The sequence below is a fragment of the Notamacropus eugenii genome, chromosome 1, assembly GCF_028372415.1.
Source record: "Notamacropus eugenii isolate mMacEug1 chromosome 1, mMacEug1.pri_v2, whole genome shotgun sequence".
Taxonomy (NCBI): Eukaryota; Metazoa; Chordata; class Mammalia; order Diprotodontia; family Macropodidae; genus Notamacropus; species Notamacropus eugenii.
The window spans coordinates 1,333,411-1,355,178 of NC_092872.1; the positions used below are offsets into that span (position 1 = coordinate 1,333,411).

The 21,768-nt window shown below is 37.4% G+C and overlaps 1 protein-coding gene across 5 annotated transcripts in view; it reads left to right on the forward strand.

Annotated features, from left to right (window-relative positions):
- Window positions 1-15,771, forward strand: part of SFMBT1 (Scm like with four mbt domains 1) — a 177,415-nt gene extending 161,644 nt beyond the window's left edge. For all 5 annotated transcript variants that reach the window (XM_072649647.1, XM_072649619.1, XM_072649628.1 and 2 more), the window contains 6 exons: window positions 6,117-6,226; window positions 7,158-7,333; window positions 12,011-12,189; window positions 12,356-12,601; window positions 13,750-13,878; window positions 15,341-15,771. In XM_072649647.1, coding sequence (XP_072505748.1) covers window positions 6,117-6,226; window positions 7,158-7,333; window positions 12,011-12,189; window positions 12,356-12,601; window positions 13,750-13,878; window positions 15,341-15,481 — 981 coding nt within the window. In that variant the 3' untranslated portion in view covers window positions 15,482-15,771. The remainder of the gene's footprint in view (window positions 1-6,116; window positions 6,227-7,157; window positions 7,334-12,010; window positions 12,190-12,355; window positions 12,602-13,749; window positions 13,879-15,340) is intronic.
- The last annotated feature ends 5,997 nt before the right edge of the window (window positions 15,772-21,768 follow it).

Below are 21,768 nucleotides of genomic sequence, written 5' to 3' on the forward strand. Positions count from 1 at the left end.
TTCATGTGGCTGTAGATAGCTTTAATATCTTCTGAAAACTGTTCATATTCTTTGACCATTTATCAGTTGGGGAATGACTTGTACTCTTATAAATTTGACTTCTCTACATATTTGAGAATTGAGGTCTTTATCGGAGAAACCTGATATAAAAATTGCTTTCCTTCTAATCTTGGTTGCATTGGTTTTTTTGCGCAAAAATTTTTAATATGATATACCTAAAATTATCCATTTTCCATCCCATGATGCTCTCTGTCTCTTGTTTGATCGTAATTCTTCCCTTATCCATTCCATGCTCCCCTAATGTGCTTATGACTTCTGTCTAAATCGTGTAGCCATTTGGAACCTCTCTCAGCATACAGTGTGCGATGTTGTTCCACATGTAGCTTCTGCCAAACGCCTTTCTGGTTTTCTCAGCGCCTTCTGGCAAACAATGATCTCAAACACTAGATTGCTGTGGTCATTTACTGGTATTTATTGTGTGCCTAGCCTATTTCACTGGTCAGCCAGTCTGTTCTGATGATTGCTACTTGGTAACACAGTTTGAGATGTGACACTGCTAAGCTGCATCCTCTTCACATTTTTTATTGATTCCCTTGATATTCTTGACCTTGTGTTCTGTAAGATGAATTTTGTTATTTTTTTCTAGCTATATAAAATAATTTTTTGATAATTTTGTTGGTATGGCATTGAATAAGTAAATTTAGGGAGAATTGTCATTTTTATTATATTGGTTTAGCCTAGTCGTGATGACCCATCCATTCTTAACGATTGTTTTTTACTTTACAGTTAATTATGGTTGATAAAAGATGCATCTAATATTTCTGCTTTTTGCATTTGTGAGGTTTTTATGCCTTAACATACGGTCACCTTTTTGTGAAGGTGTCATGCACAACTGAGAAGTGGGTATACTCCTTTAGTATTCTCCAGAGATCTACTCTATCTAACTTCAAAAATTCTCTTCAGATCTTTCATTTAAGAAAAAAATTTTTGGTTTAATTTACTTAGTTCTGAGAAATGGTAAATTGAGGTTCTAAATTGAAGTTCCCCCACTCTTATAATTTTACTGTTGACAGTTTTTTCTTCAAGAATTTAGATGCCATAGAGAGACCTGGAAAGACTTATATGAGCTGATGCTGAGCGAAAGGAGCAGAACCAGGAGAACTTTATACACAGCAACAACCACAGTTGAATTTTTTTGGTACAGAATTTTTTCTGGTAGACTTAGAACTTCATTGCAATGTAAGGACTTAAAAAATTCCCAATGGTCTTTTAAGGCAAATTACCTTCCATATCCAGAGAAAGAACTATGGAATTCAATCGTGGAATGTAGCAGATCACTTTCTTTTGTATTACGTTTTGGTTCGTTATATGATTTCTCTGATTCATTTTAATTCTTCTATACCACATGACTGTAGTGAAAATGTATTTAATACGAATATATGTGTAGAACCTATATAAAAATGTATGCTGTCTTGGGGAGGGAGGGAAAGAAAGTAAGTTATATGGTAGTGATTGTTGAACACTGAAAATAAATTAATGAGTTCATTAAAAAAAAGAAAGAATTTAGATGCCATGCATTTGGTGCAGATATATGTGGTACTGATATTAATTCCTTATCTCTAATACCTTTTAGTAAAATCTATTTTCCCAGTTTATCTCTTTCAGGTAGGTCTATTTTTACTGTTGTTTTGCCTGAGATCATAATTACTACCTTTGCCTTTTCCACATCAATTGAGGCATAATAGATTCTTCTCCAACCTTTTTAAAAAACCCCTTTCCGTATCTTTCTGTTTCAAGTGTTTCTTGGAAACAGCCTATTTTTGGATTCTGGTCTCTAATCCATTCTTCTATTTTGTTCTTTTTTATCGGTGAGTTTATCCCATTCACACCCACAGTTATTACTGCTAATTATGTATTTCCCCTTCCATACTCTTCTCTTATACTTTTCCATCTCTTTGTTTTGTGCCCCCTCTTAAAAAGAGTTTGTTTTGCTTGTGATGAATTCCTAGCTTATTTCCTCTCTCTTCCCTCAATCTTTCTCCCTTCTGTTTTCCTACTGGATGAAAATGCATTTCTGTACCCAAATTTTCTTTCTCATTTGATCAGTTCAGAAGAGAAAAAGGTTCAAGTGTCACCCAGTCCCCTCCCTCTCTTTTTCATACAGATTTACTTGCATACCCTATTTTATGTGATAATTTTCTCCATTCTTCCTTCCCCCCCCCCCCCCCCCCAGCTTACTTCTTTTTCCCATACTTTCCATTTGGAGTTCATCAGAACACAACAGAATTCCTCCCAAGTCCTCTATTCAACTAGACTTTCTCTAGATGATATGTTGATGATAGAATTCTGAATACATGTTATCTTCTCATATAAAATTGTAACCAGATTGACCTTGTTTAGCTCCTTATTAATGCATATTTACCTTTTTCTGTTTCTCTTGTCTCCTGTTGAATTTTCTACTCAGCTCTGGTCTTCAGGAATACTCGAAAGTTCTCTATTCCATTAAAAGTCTCTTTTTTCCCCTATAGAATTATACTTATTTTTCCTAGATAAGTAATTCTTGGTTGTAAGCCCAGATTTTTTGCCTTTTGGAATATCATTTTTCAAGCCCTCCATTCCTTTATAATTATCATTTCATCATTTCAGTCATGTCCAACTCTCAATGACCCGTTAGGGTTTCCTTGGCAGAGGTGCTGGAATGGTTTGCCATTTCCTTTTCCAGCTCAAGGCCACACAGCTGGTAAGTGTCTGAGGCCAGATTTGAACTTGGGAAGATGTGTCTTCATGGCTTCAGGCCTGTAGTTCTATCCATTGTGCCACCTAGTTGCCCCTTCCTTTATAATAGTAGCTGCTAAATCTTATGTGATCCTGCCTATGGCTCCTCAGTACTTGAATTCTTCCTTTCTGGCTGCTTTTTCTTTGATCTGGAAGCTCTGGATTTTGGGTGTAATGTTCCTGAGGAGTTTTCATTTTGAGGTTTCTTTTAGGAGGTGATAGGTAGATTCTTTCAGTGTTTACTTTGCTCTCTGGTTTGAAGACATCTGGGTTATTTTCTTTAATGATTGCTTAAAATATTTTGGTCATGAGTTTTGCATGTCTAGTAACTCTTAAGTTATCTCTGATAGATTCTTAAGTTACCTGTTTTTCAGGTCTGTTATTCTTGCTATGACAGAACTCACACTTCTGGGTTTTTTTTTCATGTTTTTGACTTTATATTAATATTTTTTTGATGTGTCTTACAGAGACATTATCTTCTATTTGGTCAGTTATTCTGATCTTCAGAAAATAATTTTCTTGGGTAATGTTTGTACCTCTTTCTCCGAGTTATTTAAATCTTTTCAGCTCTCATTTTTGTTTCTGCAGCTCTGATTTGGTTTTTAAGATCCTTTTTTTGGCTCCCTTTTAAACTTTTCCTCTAATTCTTCCAGGAATTCTGGTTGGATTTGTATCCAAGTTGTGTTTTTTCTTTGAGACTATGCTTGTGGATGTTTTTGTTTCATTCTCTTGTGTTCCTTGAACTCCTCTGTTCCCATAATATTTCTTTGTAGTGGGATTCTTTTTTGTTTGCTCATCATGTGAGCCTACTTGTGGATCTTGGACTGGGTTCTGAGCACTTCTGATTCTATTTTCTTGTTTCCTGCTGCTACTTTTACTATTCAGGCTGGAGACCTGCAAGTTTTCAGTGCTCTCAAAATGATATGATTTTAGACTACGTCTGTTTACCACCCCCTGATCTGAGCTCTGTAAGTTCCTGATCCAGGTTTGGGTCTTGGGCCTTGTAGCTTGTCAGTGTTAGCGAGTTTGTGCTCTTAAAATGCTACTGGACTCAGCCAGTCTCTGGGAAGCCTCTAAAGGTTCAGAGGGACTGAACTCTAGGTTTGCCTTCAATCTGGAACATTTGCCCTGGTTACTCTTCTTCAAGCTGCAGCCTCTCTGGAGGTTGTAACTGAGTCCCTTGCCCTGCTTATGAGATTAGAACTTTATTTGCTTCCAAACTTGTTCCCTGTACTGTTCCCTCAGTACATAGCTCAGTATATGGTCCACTTGCCATCCCTAGGCATAGATCTCTTTTTCATTCTGACCCAAAATGAGGTCGTGGATGACTCTGTGTCCCCTTTTTTACCCTAATGCCCAGTCTTGGCTCTCTTTGAATCCCTGAATGCTCTGGAAGTGTGCTCCCAGCTACATGATTTCTCCATGATCTGTAGTTCTTGTTTAGGAGAATTGACTTTTTGGCTTTTTTTTTTTTGATTTCCCAATCAGAATTAGATCTGGTCTATTTTTTAGATCTTTGGAGGGCATTTGATGGGGAACCTAAGTTTTGCTTCTTCCTTCTACTCGGCCCCCTTGCTTCTGCTCATGGGAAGTCCCTTTTGCATTTACAGAATATCACAGGGGAGTATGGCTGGTTAAGAGGATTAGCCTAAACAGGAAAAGAAAGCGGAAACAACACCAAGTCTGCAAAGCCTCCGCAGGAGGTAGAGATGGCGTTTAACAGGGATGAAGACAGTCTTTAATTTAGGTTCAAAAATCAACGTTATCAATACAGAGTTTAAAAGAAACCTGGCATCAAAGTCGTTCACATGAAAAAGACTTGGATAGCTTAGGTGACTGTAGAATCATTGTGAACCAACAGTGTAACATGTGGTACCTGCCAGAAATACTCATTTCAGGATACAGGACATAACAGTCCTGCTGTACTGTATATTGTTCAAAGCCTGGAAATAGCAACCACGTAATAAAGGCTTTTTTATTCATAAATACTTTTTTGTTCATTCAGACCACATTGGGAATGTTCATATCTGGGTACTAGTTTTTAAAGTTGTTAAGCTATAGAATATGAACAAGAAGGTAATGAGGTTTATTATGAACCCAAACCATGTGGAGTTTTGGTGGGACTTTTGTGAGGCTTAAATAAGATGACGAAGGGTAAAGAACTTCACAAACCTTAAAAGTTATCATCATCGTAATCGTTATCACCTTGCCTCCTGTCTGGGGACAGCTGCATTCCCTGGGACTTCTACTGCACTCATGCTGAACTTGGGCAGCGTTTATGAAGCAGTCCCAGGGTAAATGTTTAACAACCACACTGTCTGGGGGAAGAAGCATGTGTAGGCACACTTTTGAACTCAATCAGTACAGTTAACATTTTCTCCATCACTTTCTTAAGGCTAGAAAATCAAATAAAAAAGTATATCAGCTCTGATTAATAGTAATTGCTGATTTCTGAAGTGTAAAAACTCACATTGGGAGAATCTACCAGTATACCCCTGAATTTTGGCAAAGGAAGTGAGGAAGATTTTCTGAAAAGAGTGGAACTGGTGTGGGCTGGGGGTGAGCTTGCATAGTGTGACATGAATTAGATGTGCTCCACTACCTCAGAGAACAGAATTCATTGGTGGAAATTGCAGACAAGCACATTTTAGCCACTTTAATTAAGAATGTTCTAACAAGAGTCATGGAATGAGCTGCCTTGTGGGATAGAAATTTCCTTGGCATGCTAGATGTGGGATATGTGTGAAATCTGTTCCAAAGGTACTTTGTTTACTTCCAAAGAAAGACTATTGTTCAGCATTATCCACTGACTTGTTAACTGTTAGTCTCTCCCACATATAAGGCTGTACATTTTATATTTCTACATGTAGAGAAAGGATGAGATGGAACAGTTTTTAATCTGGAGTTTACTTTTCTGCTGTTTTAGGGGTTTTTAATAAGTGATTGAAGTAGTGAAGTATATCATGAGATAAGTTCGGAATTCTTGGGACTTTGTGGGATCTGCCCAGGTGACATCATAAAAATTGTCCATCTACTAAAGGAATTGCACGTTAGTGGTACACTATTTCTGACAATCAGGTTTTGAGATTTTTAGCCAGGTTCTATTTACTGCTTGATGTGACTCTCCTGGCAGCCGCTACTGTTCTGTATAATATTAGCACGACTCATGAATGTCTGGCTCTCAGGTGTTTGGATATTTACCAATTCAATTGAATGGAATTATTCTGCTGACATGCCTTAACAGTATGAATCAGGCTGATATTACCAGTAGTCTGATCTCTCTGTCTTTTCTTCCTATTATCCCTGTTATACTTTCTGCCTCTTAAAAAAATGCCTGTTAGGTTCTCACATTGCTGATCAATGCAGCCTACAAACCAAGCCGTGTTCTTCGGGAACTTCAACTAGATGAAGATTCTGTGTGGCATGGACATGGGGAAACTCTGAAAGCCAAGTACGTTGCCTTCTTTGGGCACCTTTTTTTGTAGTTGACGCATATTGGTTGCAAGAAACTCTAGGATTACCTAGATAATCTAGTGATTCTGAAATTTGGAGGACCAAAGTTACATACCTGGAAATACCATTTGAACTGTAACATTAAACTGAATTGTAAACTATTAACTAAATGAAAGAGTGCTACGAATAGCTGGTAATAAGAGATATGCACGTCAAAAGAAAATTCGAGTTTTATTTCACTCTAAGCAAATAAGCAAAAATGGCAAAAGGTAGAAAAAGTCTTGGAGAGGCTGAAGGAATCTAGGCACAGTAATATATTGCTGGTGCAGCTGTGGATTGATCCAGGCATTCTGAAAAGCAGTTTGGAATTTTACTAAAGGAAGGAATAAAATGTTTATGCCTTCTGACTCAGATTCCATTGCTAGGGCGTACACCACTAGGAGAACAGAATAAAAAAATGTCATTTACATAACAATATTAATAGCACTTTTCCTGTAAACAGAGAAGTAGAGACTGAAGTAAATGTTCATCATTTCAGTTTATTTATCAATTTATTATGGTATATAAATGTAATGGAATACTATTACTGCCCTGTAATAAGTGACATGTTAATTTTTTAAACTATGATATAGCAAACTTGTTTTTGTAGAAGTAGTTTTGACTTGAAGAACTTGAGGGCTAGAAGGTAAAACCTTTGCTTGTTTCCATTTTTTAGCAAGAAGTTTGCTTCTTTATGCATTATTTTACTTAACATATGAGAGCAATCTTTTTCAAACGGAATGTCATGGAAGAAAACTCCTTACTTGTAAAGTAGGTAGAACATGAAGCATGTTTTAAGAAACAGGCTAATTGTTGCGCACAGTAAGGCTTTCCTCTGTTTGATTTGGACTAGTGAAATAACTTTGACGTCTGAATTCCTCCAATGACAGATACAAAGGAAAAAGCTATCGTGCTACAGTTGAGATAGTGAGAACAGCTGATCGGGTGACTGATTTCTGCCGGAAAACCTGTATAAAATTGGAATGCTGTCCTAATCTGTTTGGTCCTCAGATGGTTCTGGACAAGTGTTCTGAGAACTGCTCTGTGCTGACAAAGACCAAATACAGTAAGTGATCTTTTAAATATTGGCAACTAGTGGCTGATATGCAGAGTCCTTTGTCTATGAGACAGTGACATTTAAAAACATTTACGTAGCATCTGATACAATATGTAATTGTTTAACTCTGCACTAACATGCTTTTGCCTCTGAAGTGAATAACATCCCCTGTTCTACATCCTGTTTCTTTTCATGCTCGTCACATTTTTGAAACTAAAGAAAAGGTTAAAGTCAACAGACTATAAGGCAAGAAAGTTTTGTCAAGACCCTGTGACCTTTACACAGAATCCTAATTTTTTTATCTCTGATTCATGATGCTTAAAAGCAGTATGACAAAAGCAGTACCTTTTGGTCGAATTAATATAAAAAAAGACTTTATCCTAGTCTAAGAAATTGTTTGTTAGGCACTTTTAATACATAAAATTAGTTTTATGAATTCTTTGTTTATAAGGTCAAATGATCTCTTGATAATTTCAATAAACTGTATATGCTTAGTAAAATGTTGTGCTCAGATATAGAGATAAAAAAAAGAAAAGTGCCCCAACTACTGCTCATAATGAGCTTATAGACTACTGGGAAGATAGGGCATGTGTAGATATAATATCTCATTTTGTCTTGCCCTTAGGGTACATGAGCACATGTCTTAAAAACCTTGGGAACCACTCAAATTGATTTTTATTTCTTTTCAAAAATGTATTTCTAGTAAATGGCATTGTTAAAATTAGTGCAGACTTTAGTGGGAACATCTCTTGTAATGTTAATTTGGGTAAAATTAACTTAAATCAGAAGTTAGGAATACTGAGTTCTCCCCCGCTCCTCCCCATAAGGGCATTCCTGATACATATTCTTTACAAACAGGGGCAGCTGGGTGGTACAGTGGATAGAGCACCAGTGCAGGAGTCAGGAGAACCTGAGTTCAAATCTCACCTCAGACACTTGACACTCACTAGCTGTGTGACCCTGGGCAAGTCACTTAACCTCAGTTGCCTCATCCTGGGTCATTTCCAGTCATCCTGATGCATATCTGGTCACTAGATTCAGGTGGCTCTGGAGGAGAAGTGAGGCTGGTGACCTGCACAGCCCTCCCTCACTTAAAACAAAGTCAAGTGCAAGTTATGTCATCATTTCTCTGATGGCATGGTCTTCTTTGGCAGTGAAGGATGAACACACATCTTTACAAACAAAAGTTAAGTTAGTCAATATTTTAAAGAAGTGATTTATTTTGATTATTTTTTCAGCAGATTGTCATTTTTATTGACATTTTATTGACTGATTGAAGCAAATACTGGTAAAACCACTAGGTATAGCATCTAGAGGTTAATCACCAATATTTGGGAGATATATTTGATGTGTGCAAATAAAAAGATATTGTCATTATGTTAGAATGAATGAAGGAATGAATGAGAAGTATTTATTAAGCATTTAATGTGTGCCATTCACTAGGATATAAATGCAGAGGCCTAGAGGAGATTATATCCTAGTAGGAGGAGATCATGGGGGAGAGGTGGGCAAGGGAAGGGTGTTTTGGTTCGGGAGGGCACAGAGATGATGAGGGAAGTCAATTGACAGTAGTAGTATTGATTTTCTTAGTGTACCCAGAGCTAGAGGTTATAGAGGGTATACATTAGTGCCAGGGGATGGCAAGGAGTTGGCTAGAAGCAGCATAGTCTGGGGTCTGGATCCAGCCAGATGTGGTAGGTCCTGTGCTTCAGGGCTTGCTGCCTCACCTGTCTTGAATATTACTGCATCAGGCCTCCAGGCTTAGATTCAAGAGGGAACTTAAGCTGGACATTCAGATGAATTGTATAAAGCATTTCTTTACACTTTACAGGAAAAATTTTCCCCACTTCTCCCCCTCACTTCTTTCCTACCCACCCATGGAAGAAAACCAAAACCCTTGTTACAAATATGTATGGCCCAGTCAAACAGATTCTTACATTGGCCATGTCCAAAAAAATACCTCATTCCATGCTGGGAGTCCATTACTTCTGTTGTGAGATGGGTAGTATGTTTCATCACGAGTCCTCTGGAATTGGAATTAGTCATTGTGTTGATCAGAGTTTTAAGTCTTTCAGAATTATTTGTCTTTACAATATTATTGTTACTGTATATTGTTCTCCCAATACTGCTCGTTTCATTCAGCATTAGTTCATACAAATTTTCCAAGGTTTTTCTGAAACCATCCTGTTCAGCATTTCTAATAATACAGTAGTATTCCATCATATTTTTATGTTATAACTTGTTCAGCAGTTCTTCATTTGCCACCACAAAAAGAGCTGCTTTAAATATTGTAGCACATGTAGGTATTTTTCCTTTTTCTTTGATCTTTTTGGAGTGTGTAGGTCTAGTGATGGTATTGCTGTGTCAGTTTGCATAGTTTAATAGCTTTTGGGGTATGGTTCCAAATTGTTTTCCAGAATTGCTGGTCCAGTTTACAGTACTACCAATGGTATGCACCTAATGCACCTATTTTCCCACAGCTCCTCCAGCATTTGTCATTTATTTCTCAACTTTGTCTGTCTGATAGGTGTGTAAGGTGGTATCTCAGAATTGTTAGAGCAGTTTTTCTTGTGACTACTGATAGCTTGAATTTCTTCCACTGAAAATTGCCTTTTCATATCTTTTTCACTATTAATTGGGGGAATGGCTCTTATTTTTATACATTGGAACTAGTTCCATATGCACACATACTCACTCCCCTCCATCTCTCTCTCTCTCTCTCTCTCTCTCTCTCTCTCTCTCTCTCTCTCTCTCTCTCTCTCTCTCTCACACACACACACACACACACACACACACACACACACATCTCAGAAGCATGATGACACTTCCAAAAAAAGTTATATGAATGCATTATTTTTAATACTATTTTGCTAAAAATTAGTAATTTTCATGAAAATGCCTTCAAGTTAAAAATCTGAATTAAACTCCTATACACAATTTTTGAGGGTATTAAAAAAAAAACCTTCAAAATTTAAAATAAAAAAATTTTTTAGATGATTTTTATTGTTCCTGACTAGGGTGTGATTTCTGTGCAAATATTCATGCCAAGAAAGATAATTATTCCAAATTGGATTCAAATTGTGAAGTAAGGGAAATGATAGACAGATAAACCTTGTCCCTGATCTCATTAAGTTTATCCTAGCGGGACTTGATAAGACAACAAATAATTATGAAATACAACATTACATGATAAATCCATTAGAGAATTGCAAAACAGTATGCGTTTTGAGGTCTGAGGGCTCTGGTTATCAAGGTGACAGTGAAGTTAGAGGTGCTTAACAAATTTGTATTGCAGTACATGATGTATTGAACTTTATTTTTAAGTTCCGATTAACTGTGTTAATGCTGCCAATGCTAACAACTCATATTCATATAACACTTGGGAGTTTTGCCAAGTGATTTCCTCAGATCAACTCTGTCAGGTGGTGCAGACACTTTTAATCCACCATTTTAAAGAGAAGCGAAGTGCCTGACTTGTGTCCTGTAGGTATCTGAGAATGGATTTGAATTGAGTTTTTTGACCCCAAGCTCAGCATTTTTTCATTTACATCATGCTACTTCTTCCCTTTTAGCCATATGATTGTGTGTTATATTATGATTAAGCTGATTGGCCACCGTGGTTTCTCTCTTTGCCCCAAATCCCAAGTAGTTTGCATCAAAAAGAGATAGAAAGCAAAATGCCTCCCTCCTTGTATCTGTGCTTTTGTCTTCCATTGCTTCCATTTCTTTGCAGACAGAACTAAGGGCTTCCTTATTTCTGTCCAGAGCACTCCCATCCTTCTAGTCACCCAGGTTATAACCTTTGGCTATTCGTGGCTATCCCTGTGTATCCATTCAGTTGTTATATCTTGTCATTTCTACCTTTGAAACATCGAGGGCATGTGTCTTGTTTACACAGGTAGCCTTGTCTGACCCTAATCACCTCTTAGACTAGTGCTGCAACCTACTAGTTAGTCTTCCTGCTTCAAGTCTCCCTCCTCTACCCATCCTACCCATAACTGGCAAATGATTTTCCTAGAGAGCAGGTTTGACTGTGTCACTCCTCTACTCAGTAAACACAAATGACTCCTTATTACTTTTAGAATAATGTATAAGCTCCTCTTTTGGGATTTTAAAACCTTTCACAACCTGGCTCTAGCTTAACCTTTTCATGTTCACTATATAATACTCCCCTTCACACTCTATGCTGTTCCTCACACATAGCATTGCCTGTCTGTAATGCCTGGTCTCCCTTTTAAAATCTTCTTAATCCTTAATACTTTTCTCAAGTGATGCCTTCTTCTTCCTGATTCCCTCCCACTAAAAAAATAAAATTAGTTTATGGTTCTTCTGTATGTACTTACTTATTTACATGTTGTTTTCACCATTAGAAAGTAATTTCCTTGAGGTCAGAGACTGTTCATTTTTGTTTTTGTATCCCCAGTGCCTCTTACCTTATTAAGCTCTTAGTGTCTGTTGATAGATTGACATCATAGATTGATTTTTCTTTTTTTCTTAGCATCTGACCTCCTTAGCACTACCAGCTCTGCTGACATGTGAAAATAGTTTTGAAGAACCACAGTCATACAGAAAAGCATGATAAAAAAAAGTCTCAGTCTCTCTCTCTCTCTCTCTCTCTCTCTCTCTCTCCCTCTCCCCCCCCACCCCCTCTCCCCCTCTCCCCCCCCCCCCCCCACATTCCTCCAGCACACTATTATGGAAAGAAGAAAAATAAAAGAATTGGACGGCCACCTGGTGGGCATAGTAACTTAGAGTGTGTTATGAAAAAAACAAACAAGAGACGGAAGAGGAGGAAGAACTTCTTTGTCCATAAGAAGAAGCGTTCCTCGGCATCTGTCGATAACACACCAGCAGGCTCTCCCCAGGTATTATGTGGAGGGACCTTGGAGAGGAGTGAACTGAAGCTTGTTTCTGCTTCCCAGTTGCTCTCCCTTCAACAAAGGAATGTAGACCTTGATAATTTTGAAATAATGGTGCAAAAACCAATGTTTTTGATAAGTCTTGGGTGGTGCCTTGTTTTTTATGCTATAGGGCAGTGGGTGTGAAGATGATGATGATCAGGATGAAGTAGATGAAGAATCTCTAAGTGAAGATAGTGCCTCTGAACAGCAAGATGAGCTGCAGGAAGAATCAGAAATGTCAGAAAAGAAATCCTGCTCTTCCTCTCCTACCCAAAGTGAATTGTCTCATTCATTGGCTCAGGATCGAGACAAGAGAAAAAGAAAACTTCGCACTTTTTCTTTCTCTGATGATGAGAATAAACCTCCTTCACCAAAGGTACCTATTTAACAATTTTTTTCTCCTTTGCCCTAGGATTTTTGTGTGAATTGACCTTTTGCAGAAATAAACATAACAGATGAGGTTTTTCCTCTTTTTCTATATGAACTTTAATTTTGAGGAGTTCCCTTTAAAAATGCATTCACAGTGCAATAATTACTTGTCCAAAAATTTTTGTGAGGATTGTATATGCAGGAAAGAGGTCCTAGAACAGTGTGACGGCTGGGCTTCTGTTAAAAAAAACTCCAGATACTCATACAAAAAGTGATTCTTCCTTGTTTGGCTTATTAGTGATTAGAAAAAATGTTCTCTGAGTTTCTTATGATAAGTACTTTTAAATTTGTCCCAATTTTAAAAATCATTGACACTTTTGATTTTAATAAAGCAATTTTGTTGAAATACTAGAAATAATATAGATTTTATAGATTCTAGAAATTATATAGATTTCTTTTTTCAACAACCATTTACCAAGTGCCTTGGAAGTACAAAATACTGTTCTGTCTTTTGGGACGATTGAGATACTTCTGATACTAACCCTACCCTTAGGGCTTTTAGTGAAAATATGGCATCAAAACAGAAGTAATTAACTCTTCTTCCTTTTATATTTAAAGTCATTTCAAAATGATTCATATTAATAGAAGTGATAACCAACTAAGCATTTATTAAGCACCTACAGTGTGCCAAGCATTAAGTTGGGTTCTAGAGTTCCAAAGACAAAGGGAAAAATGTTATCTGCCTCAAAGCTTTCAGTCTAGCCAGATACACAAGCATTATATACAAAATGGATACAGGGTAATTGGGGTCTTAAATCATTTCTTGATTTTTAATTTAAAGTTTTTCTTTAGTTGGAAATACTATTTGTCTCATTTGGGTATGCCACTGCAAAGAGGGTATAGTTCAAATATTTTCCTTAGTCCTTCAGTAGGATTAAATCTTCCCTTTATTTTCCATGATCATCATCCTAAATCACACCACGGACATTACTGAGTGTCCAGGGTACTCTGGTCATTTTCATGAGGAGTCTGCCCTAAGCCCATTTTAAATAAAGACTTCAGCGCTTGGCTTTGACAAGTAGGTGGACGTTGTTTAAAGGTGATGACCAGAACTTACGATACTCTAAAATTTGCTTTTATTTGGTGGAAATGAAGGAAATAAAGATTGAAGTTGCTGAAAAACTGCAGCTAGACAGTAACCCACTGGAGTGGAGTGTGGCCGATGTTGTGCGGTTCATCAAATCTACAGACTGTGCTCCATTAGCAAGAATATTCTTGGATCAGGTACTATGGACGCTTTGCATTTTTGTTAATGTGTCTTATAAGGGAAAAGCTTTAGAGATATTTAGTTACTTTCAACAATTCATTCACAAACGTTTAAAAGCAAGGGTTTTTTTCAGACTGAAAAATGCAAGAGTTTCATATTAATTTTTCCAAGTTAGAGAAGGGAATAGCCATTTTTGTAGCATTTACTCCATGCCAGACACTGTGCTAAGTACTTTACAATTACTCTTTGACCCTCACAACAAGCCTAAGAAGTAGGTGCTGTAATGATCCCATTTTATAGATGAGAAAAGCAGAGATTAAGTGATTTGCCTAAGTTCACATTCCTAGTAAGAGTCTATGGCTGGCTTTGAATTGAGGTCCTTTTGACTTGGGGCATAGCACTCTATCCACTGCATCACTTAGTTGCCTTCAAGTAATGGAGATGATATAGTCCATTTTTTTTATACAGCATAATGCTTGCTGAGTAGAAAGCATACTGGGCCTGGAGTCAAGAAGACTCATCTTTCTGAGTTTTAATCTGGCCTTAGACATTTACTAGCTGTGTGATCCTGGGCAAGTCACTTTACCCTGTTTGCCTCAGTTTTCTCATCTGTAAAATGAGCGGGAGAAGGAAATGGCAGACCCCTCCAGGATCTTTGCCAGGAAAACCCCAAAGAGGGTCATGGCCTGAAGGGATTGAACAAGAATATTTGCTAAGTAATTGTTAAGTTCTTAGCAGTGATGAATACACAATCTAAAAATTGAGTTCTTTTTATTTTAAAGGAGTGACTGTCGTGCAGTTTTAGGTTTATTAATTTAAAATTTCACTGAGAGTTTTGGGATTCTGTGTGTGCGTACACGTACTTACATTTGTGTATGTACACACAACATGTATATCAGCGTGTATCTAAGGCCCTACAGTGCCCTCCTTGTTTTAACAACAAAAATAATTCCATTGTTCTTAATAAGTGTGAAAATGGGAGGATTTTGTTTTAATATTAAATTTGGGAAATTTAAAACATTTGTATATCATCTCACATAATATTTTTTTGATGAACAGATATCCTCAGAGTATTTCATGAGTTTTCTGGTCACTTTGTAAAGCAAAAAAAATACTGAAGCTCAGCACTCTTTTAGGTTTAGTTAGAGACGTGTATAATTAATTCTTTTTGGAGGGCTACCATTTATAACTTAATTTTATTTATTGAATGCCTGAAAGCAAGAGAAGTCAGTCTAGAGACATTGTTGAGCAATTTTCAATGTTAATAAGTTCTGAATATTTGTTAGTGATGAGGACTGTGAAAAAAAATTTTAGTTATCCTTAAAGAAGAAAAAGAGGATAAGAAAAAAAACTACTGTCTTTGTTCGGTAAAGTCTGAAAAGTATAAGACTTGATGGAGCAGCCAGTATAAATGGAGTTCATGATGAAGGTACCACTGCATACAATTAAGAGAAAACTCTTCTTTTTATCTTTTGACAGGAAATTGATGGGCAGGCCCTGCTACTCCTTACCCTTCCCACTGTTCAAGAGTGCATGGACTTGAAGTTGGGCCCTGCTATCAAGCTTTGCCATCATATAGAGAGGATCAAGTTTGCCTTTTATCAGCAGTTTGCTAACTGAGAAGGATGGGCAAGGTGAACTGGACCTTTGAAGCACAAATGCAGTGAGCCATTGGTCCCTCTCTGAGATGGCGTGCTGACCTTGGTGACCTCCATATGTCTGCTTGCTGTGATTTTGCACTTTCAGGGAAGGAAGACCACACACATGAAGTGAAACAATGCACACGAAGTGTCTGCCCTGCCATTGGAACTGTGGTAGTCCTTTGTTCATCAGATTACAATTTTTCTTTTTAAATAAAAGATTATGGGAAAAGAGACTCCTGTAAGGAGAATAAATGTTTCACAAATTCAGGTGGTGTGGACTGAGAACTAAGAGTGATATCCTCGGCTGCTGGAAAACACTTTTTCTGTTGCTCCTTTTTGTTTTGTTCCTTCCCATGGCGGGTTGACATGTTCCCTGTTTCCTTTTCTTGGGAAAAGAGAACATGGCTTTAACTTAGCACTGATATAATAAGGCTGTGCCTTAAGGAAGACCAGTGCTCCATTTTCAATGTTCTTTTTAAGCTTTTTAAAACTAAAAGCAGCTCATTGGGGAAAGTTTTGTGGAACCAGGGCTTTATGTATGTATAGTTCCATTGTAGCCCACTTAAAAAGCCTTTCCTGGGGATTTCTTTTTGTTACTAACTCTGTTGACAAGTGTAGTTAACAGTTCTGGGTGGGATTTTTTTCCTGTGATGCTTGTTTTGCTGTCACCATAACAATAAGAAATTATGTAAGATGAAAGTTGCAGAAAGACATTTTTAAAAATTATAGTGAAAAAATGTGTGGCAACTTATAACAGTTCCTGAAACTGACCTAACCCCAAAATTCTCATGTCATACTTTACAGAGATCTCTTCTATTTTTGGCACTGGTCAGCTAGTTAAGTGGCATATCCAAGATTTGTTAGTAATTTAATTTGAATAGGTTTCTCTTGAGCTTCTCAAGAGGATTTTATTATTTTTTTCTCCTACAATGGCTACCCCATTCTCTCCTTTCTCAAAGTTCCTTTCTTCATCCGGCTAACATTTATTTGAGAAATAGGCAAGCCTCCCTTCACTTCATTCCAGCCCTACCAAGTAGTTAGTACTTCTACTTAAACCAAGTAGTTAAAACATTAGTTTTTTCAGGAACTTCGAGCACAAGTTGAAAATCCTCATTCTGTGGACATGGCTTAAAAATCCAAAAAGAAGTTGAAAGGTCAGAGAAGTGTTGGACTTCTGCACATTTTTTAACTACTTTGACTTAACTGCAGAGGAATTTCAGGATAGGATGTCATCCACATTTAGATGATCCTGATGGAACAAATCTACAGCTCTTTTAAAATCTATACCATCTTGTTAGTTTTTATGGGCCTACTTTAAGTTAAATTTAAAATCCAAGTGTATTTGCTTTCCACAGTTATGCTGTTGGGAGGCTTCAGCAGGACTGTCCAGCTGAGGTCTCTTGATTTCATTGTGAATAGGGAAAAAGAAGTATGTGCTGACTTCCTGTAAATTATGGATTTTGATGACAATCTTTCTGAATTATCCCCAGTCACCAGTGTATTATGTTCAGGCCATCTATCTTCTTCATATTCTACTTTAGACTTCTCCACATCTACTAACTTATTGATTAGGAATTCTCATTGCAGGTATAGACAACAGAGCTTATACGGTCTGGATCCTCTGTACATTAAATAGTGAATTAGACTCTGTAGCCAAATGACAGTAAGCACTAGTTATTACAGTGCATTTTGAAGAGGTATTCAGTAAGTATGTCTAGTAAATAAGGCATCTGTTTATTTTTGTCAACATTCAATAGCTTCTAGACGTTCTCTTTGTTACTTAGATACTTCACTGGACCAGTGATTTCATCAGGGTAAGTACTCCCTTTGGTAATGCAGCTCACAATCTATCCATGTCTTTGGATCTTTTGGAACTTTGTGTCCTTTCCATAAATTCTCCACAGAAAGTCCAGTCAAAGTGCTAGGAACTTCCTCTGGTTCTCCTGAAACTACACCTGTATCAGTGGGGACTATCATTATGTCTTGTGCTGCACATCATCTCTCTAGGCAAATATCTTTCTGATTACATCCTGTATACCACCTCTTTTGTGTAATTTTTGGTTGGTAATGAATGCTTTGAAGCTTATCCATCACTACTTCGAACTTCTTCCTTACCCTTTGGGTGACCCTCAACTTTTATTCTTCAGGACCTGTGGAACTCCATCATTAGGACTTACTCAGCATCACTGGAAGCATTCTACTGCACAAGGAAGGATAATAAGGTCCCTAAAAGTACTGAACAGTTTCCTAAAGGCAGTCCAACTTGCTCTCTTCCTATTTGATTCTTACCCTAGCCTATTATCTATGCACTGTGTTTGTCCAAGATATGTGTGCTAATGATGAGACAGCGCTACAGACTGGTTGCATCCAAGTGCATATCATACTCTAGAGAGTAGACATTCTTCATCTGCTTAGTTTTCCAGTGTGGATAATTAACTATATATGTGTTTCACTGGGACTGATTTCCAGAACCTTGGGTCACCTCCACAACAAAGCATCAAAGTAGCACTTTGTGAAGGTCTCTCATATTGAAAAGTTGTACTGTAAGTAAAATATACGTAATGAGTTGAGATAATTGGATATTTAAATGTAAAGATTGGTCTGGTGAAAGAGTGGGGGGAAATGGGTGGTATTGGGCATTAACTAGAAAGGTCACTTTGGTATCTTGATTGATAAAATTTTCTTCTGATCCTAACTACCCAGTAGTGGAATCAATTCAAATGATAACTTTTGGGAAGGTTAAGGCAAATTCCTCTCAACCCCCCCCCCCCAATATTATTGGAATTCTTATAATTGAGAGTTTGGATCCTTCTATATTTCCCATCTTAATTAGGAAAATTAAATATCCTTTACACTAAATACAACAATTAAAATGTTACTTTCCTCAAAAATCTACTTTTACTTCCAAAGGAACCATATAATTCTGGAACTTGAAAAGGGGACCTTAGGGATACATCCAAGTACAACTCTCCAGTTTAATGTTTGGGTGAAATTGAAGCCCCAAGAAGGTGGTGACTTTACAAATTAAACAAGCTGGTTAGTAATACAACCTGAAAGAGGACCTGGGTTTTTTGACTTCTCAGTCTAAGGCTCCTTTCACCGTATCATATTTCCCTTCTGCTGCCCACTCTCACAATATTTTAACATACTCTCAATACTTGTTCTATGTAAGATAAGTAAAATCTCAGGGCCATTTTCTTGGAAGGAGAGTATGACTTAAAACTGAAGCATTCATGCCTGGGAATTTTCTTTCAGACATCTATTGTATTACTCCCTCAGTAGACTTCCTTCAACAACTGTGTGAAAGATGCATAGATAAACTCAAGAAAAAAATTAACTGGAAATCCCATGTGCAAGCAATAGTTTGGGAATGTTTGGTCCCTTAAAATGTACATTTCACATTAGTATTAGTGTAAGTAATTAAAGAAGTAACCTCGCCTTGTTTTGTTGGAAAGGTTAGAAGATTATGATGATGTGAGCCAGGAGCATTAACTCTACTTTAATATTTTTATCCATTGTCCTCTCTCTCTCTCTCTCTCTCTCTCTGGGTGTTTCCTCCTCCAATCACACCAGTTCCACACTGGTGTTCTTATTGAGGTCTTTTAATAGATGCTCTGTAGAGGAGTGACCTAGCCGTAGGGAGGTCTTCTTTTGGTTCTTTTACTGTCTCAGGGTTACGAACGTAATTCCCAGGCTGTTCATGTGTTGTTTTGCTAGACAGCTGATCCACCTCCTTTTCTGGCTACAAATGACTCCCAAATGCTGTTGGGATCCCCACTTTTGTGGGCATGTCTTCATTGTGAACATGCAACAGTTTCTTTGCACCCATAATTCATATTTCTGCTGCCCCATGGGTTACCTGCAGCTTAGAGTCATTCAGGATCATGCCCTTCCATTATTGCGGCCTGGCAGTTTGGGATTGTTGAAAGTACTACAGGATTTTCTAGATCTGATTCAGCCTAATCTCTCCTCTCAGCCTCGCTTACCATCCATTTACTGCAACTATGCCAGGATATATGTGAATCAACATAAAAGAGATGCACGAATAGCTACATATCACAGCCTGGGAAATACAGAATTTTTTACCTATTTTATTTTTATAGGGTACAAGATTAGATCTATCTCCTTTTCATTGTTGTGATCTGAGGTGGTGGATTTTGTTTTGTCGTTTTTGCGTTTTAGTGTGTTAGGGCTTGATGCAGCTGATACAATGTTGTCTGTTAATAGGAGCATTTAGAAAACCTCACTGTCTATGTTTGAGTTCCATATATTTTTCATTACTCTAGAGAACACTTTGGGTGACCATATGAGTCCCTTATCTTACTTGATCAATAAGCATTTATTAAACACTATGTGCCAGGCAATGTGTCGTACACTAGGGATCCTTGATTTTCAGTGCTCGTGGCCTGCTGAAGAAAGTTACCTTTATTGTTGATGTTAATCCTCCTGCGTTTGTAATGTACGTGTGGGAGACAGCCTTCTTAGAAGAGAGCCTTCAAGGATATAGTTCTGCTAAGTCAAATGCTTTTTAAAAAAATAATAAACAGTAGATATGATGATTCTTGCTGTAGTAAGACTGATGGAAGCCTACTTGTTCCTTTTTCATGTTGTCATTGAGGATACCTTTGATGATTACGCAGACCATTCTCCTAAAGATGTTATGGAACTTAGAAAATGGGTACATGGGTTAACCGTTGTTGAGAAATGTTCTCAGTCAGACCATCTGTGGTCTCTTCTATTCTTTCAGAATCTTTTCCTCTTTGAAATAGCTTGAAAATGGACCCCAGAGTGCCTTGACAATGACCACCTTGAGCACAGATTTTGTCAGATTAGCCATTCTTCCCAAATTCATCTTAAGTACTATCATCGCTTCTTTGTGTATTATATTGAGTACTGAAATGGCAAAATACACGTGTGGTAGTTAAATTCACACAAATGATTAAGGAAGCCAGTACCATAAAGGTGCTGGCCAGTGTATCCCATTTCATGTCTATTGACATTCTAATTTTGTCTACAGATGTTCTCAGGATGACCTAACTCTGCTTGATCTCATATCATATTCTCAACCAACTCATTTATTTGTACATTCACTTGCTTTTGTGTTATTTTGTAAAGTGATAATGCTCTTAATCTTCCATCATCCTTTTCAGCAAACAAGCTTATACACTAAACCAGTGGTGTCCTTGGCTACCACTTCCCTTCCCTTGGCAAGAAGATCAAGTGTTTGCTGCTGAGGCATTTTCTGGGGTCTTTCCGACTATTTGTTCTAGTAACTGCTTTGCATCATTTAAATTTTTCTTAAAAACCATGACAATGCCTTTTTTTCAGTTTATTTCTCACATTTTGAAATTAGTAACATGTTTCAACAGATCAGGTTGCAAGAAGTATCATATTCATCCATACACTTGCTTTTAATTTGGTACTGTCCTAGATTTAGTTAAGGAAACAGAAACCCAGAGAAATTGAGACTTGCTCATTTACTATGGATAAAGGGATAGAGGACTTGAACTCAGGCTTCTCTGCCTCTCACATTCTCCTCATACCACCACAGCCCTCCTGTTAAAACCACCCAGCTCTTTTCTCCTTTGGCCTTTGCTTTAACCAGCTGATAACAGCTATCAGATCAGCAATTCTTCTTATCTAAAATAAAATTATTAAAATGAAGTCATTTTTATTTTTCACATTGTGGTTAAGTGTCTTAGAGTCACACAGCTTCTGAGGAGCCTTTAGTCTTGAGTTCTTGATCTCAAACTATATTTACCAACATGATTTTTGCCTTCTCCTATACTTATTTTCATATTGAACTCACCAAGTGTGGAGATATATGTTGACTTAGTTTTGAAAATTTTGTTAGGTTTATCAAAGAATTTCTCTTATCTATCCTCTACAGTGTAAGATATTGTGTAAACTTCAGTTATTTTCCTGGCCTACTTGCTTACATTCATCACGATGACTGCAAGACAAGATCACCAAGTATCCTTCAACACCATGCTGTTTGTGGCCTTTGGAAAAACTACGAAACCAACTCTGCTCAACTCCTTTATTCATCTTGCTGAGAAAAATAGGCAAGCTGTCCTTCCCTTTATTCAGCTGTAACTTCTTTGTCTTCTGATTTCATTTAGAACAAAAAATGCCAGTATTTACGTGGTTAATTTTCTCTAGTAGTATTCCAGCTTTTTGGTAGTTTGACGGAAATGAGTACCAACTGTTAAGTTAATGTTTGTAGACAATCTGGAGCCATGTGATTCTTAGCATCCCTTGCCA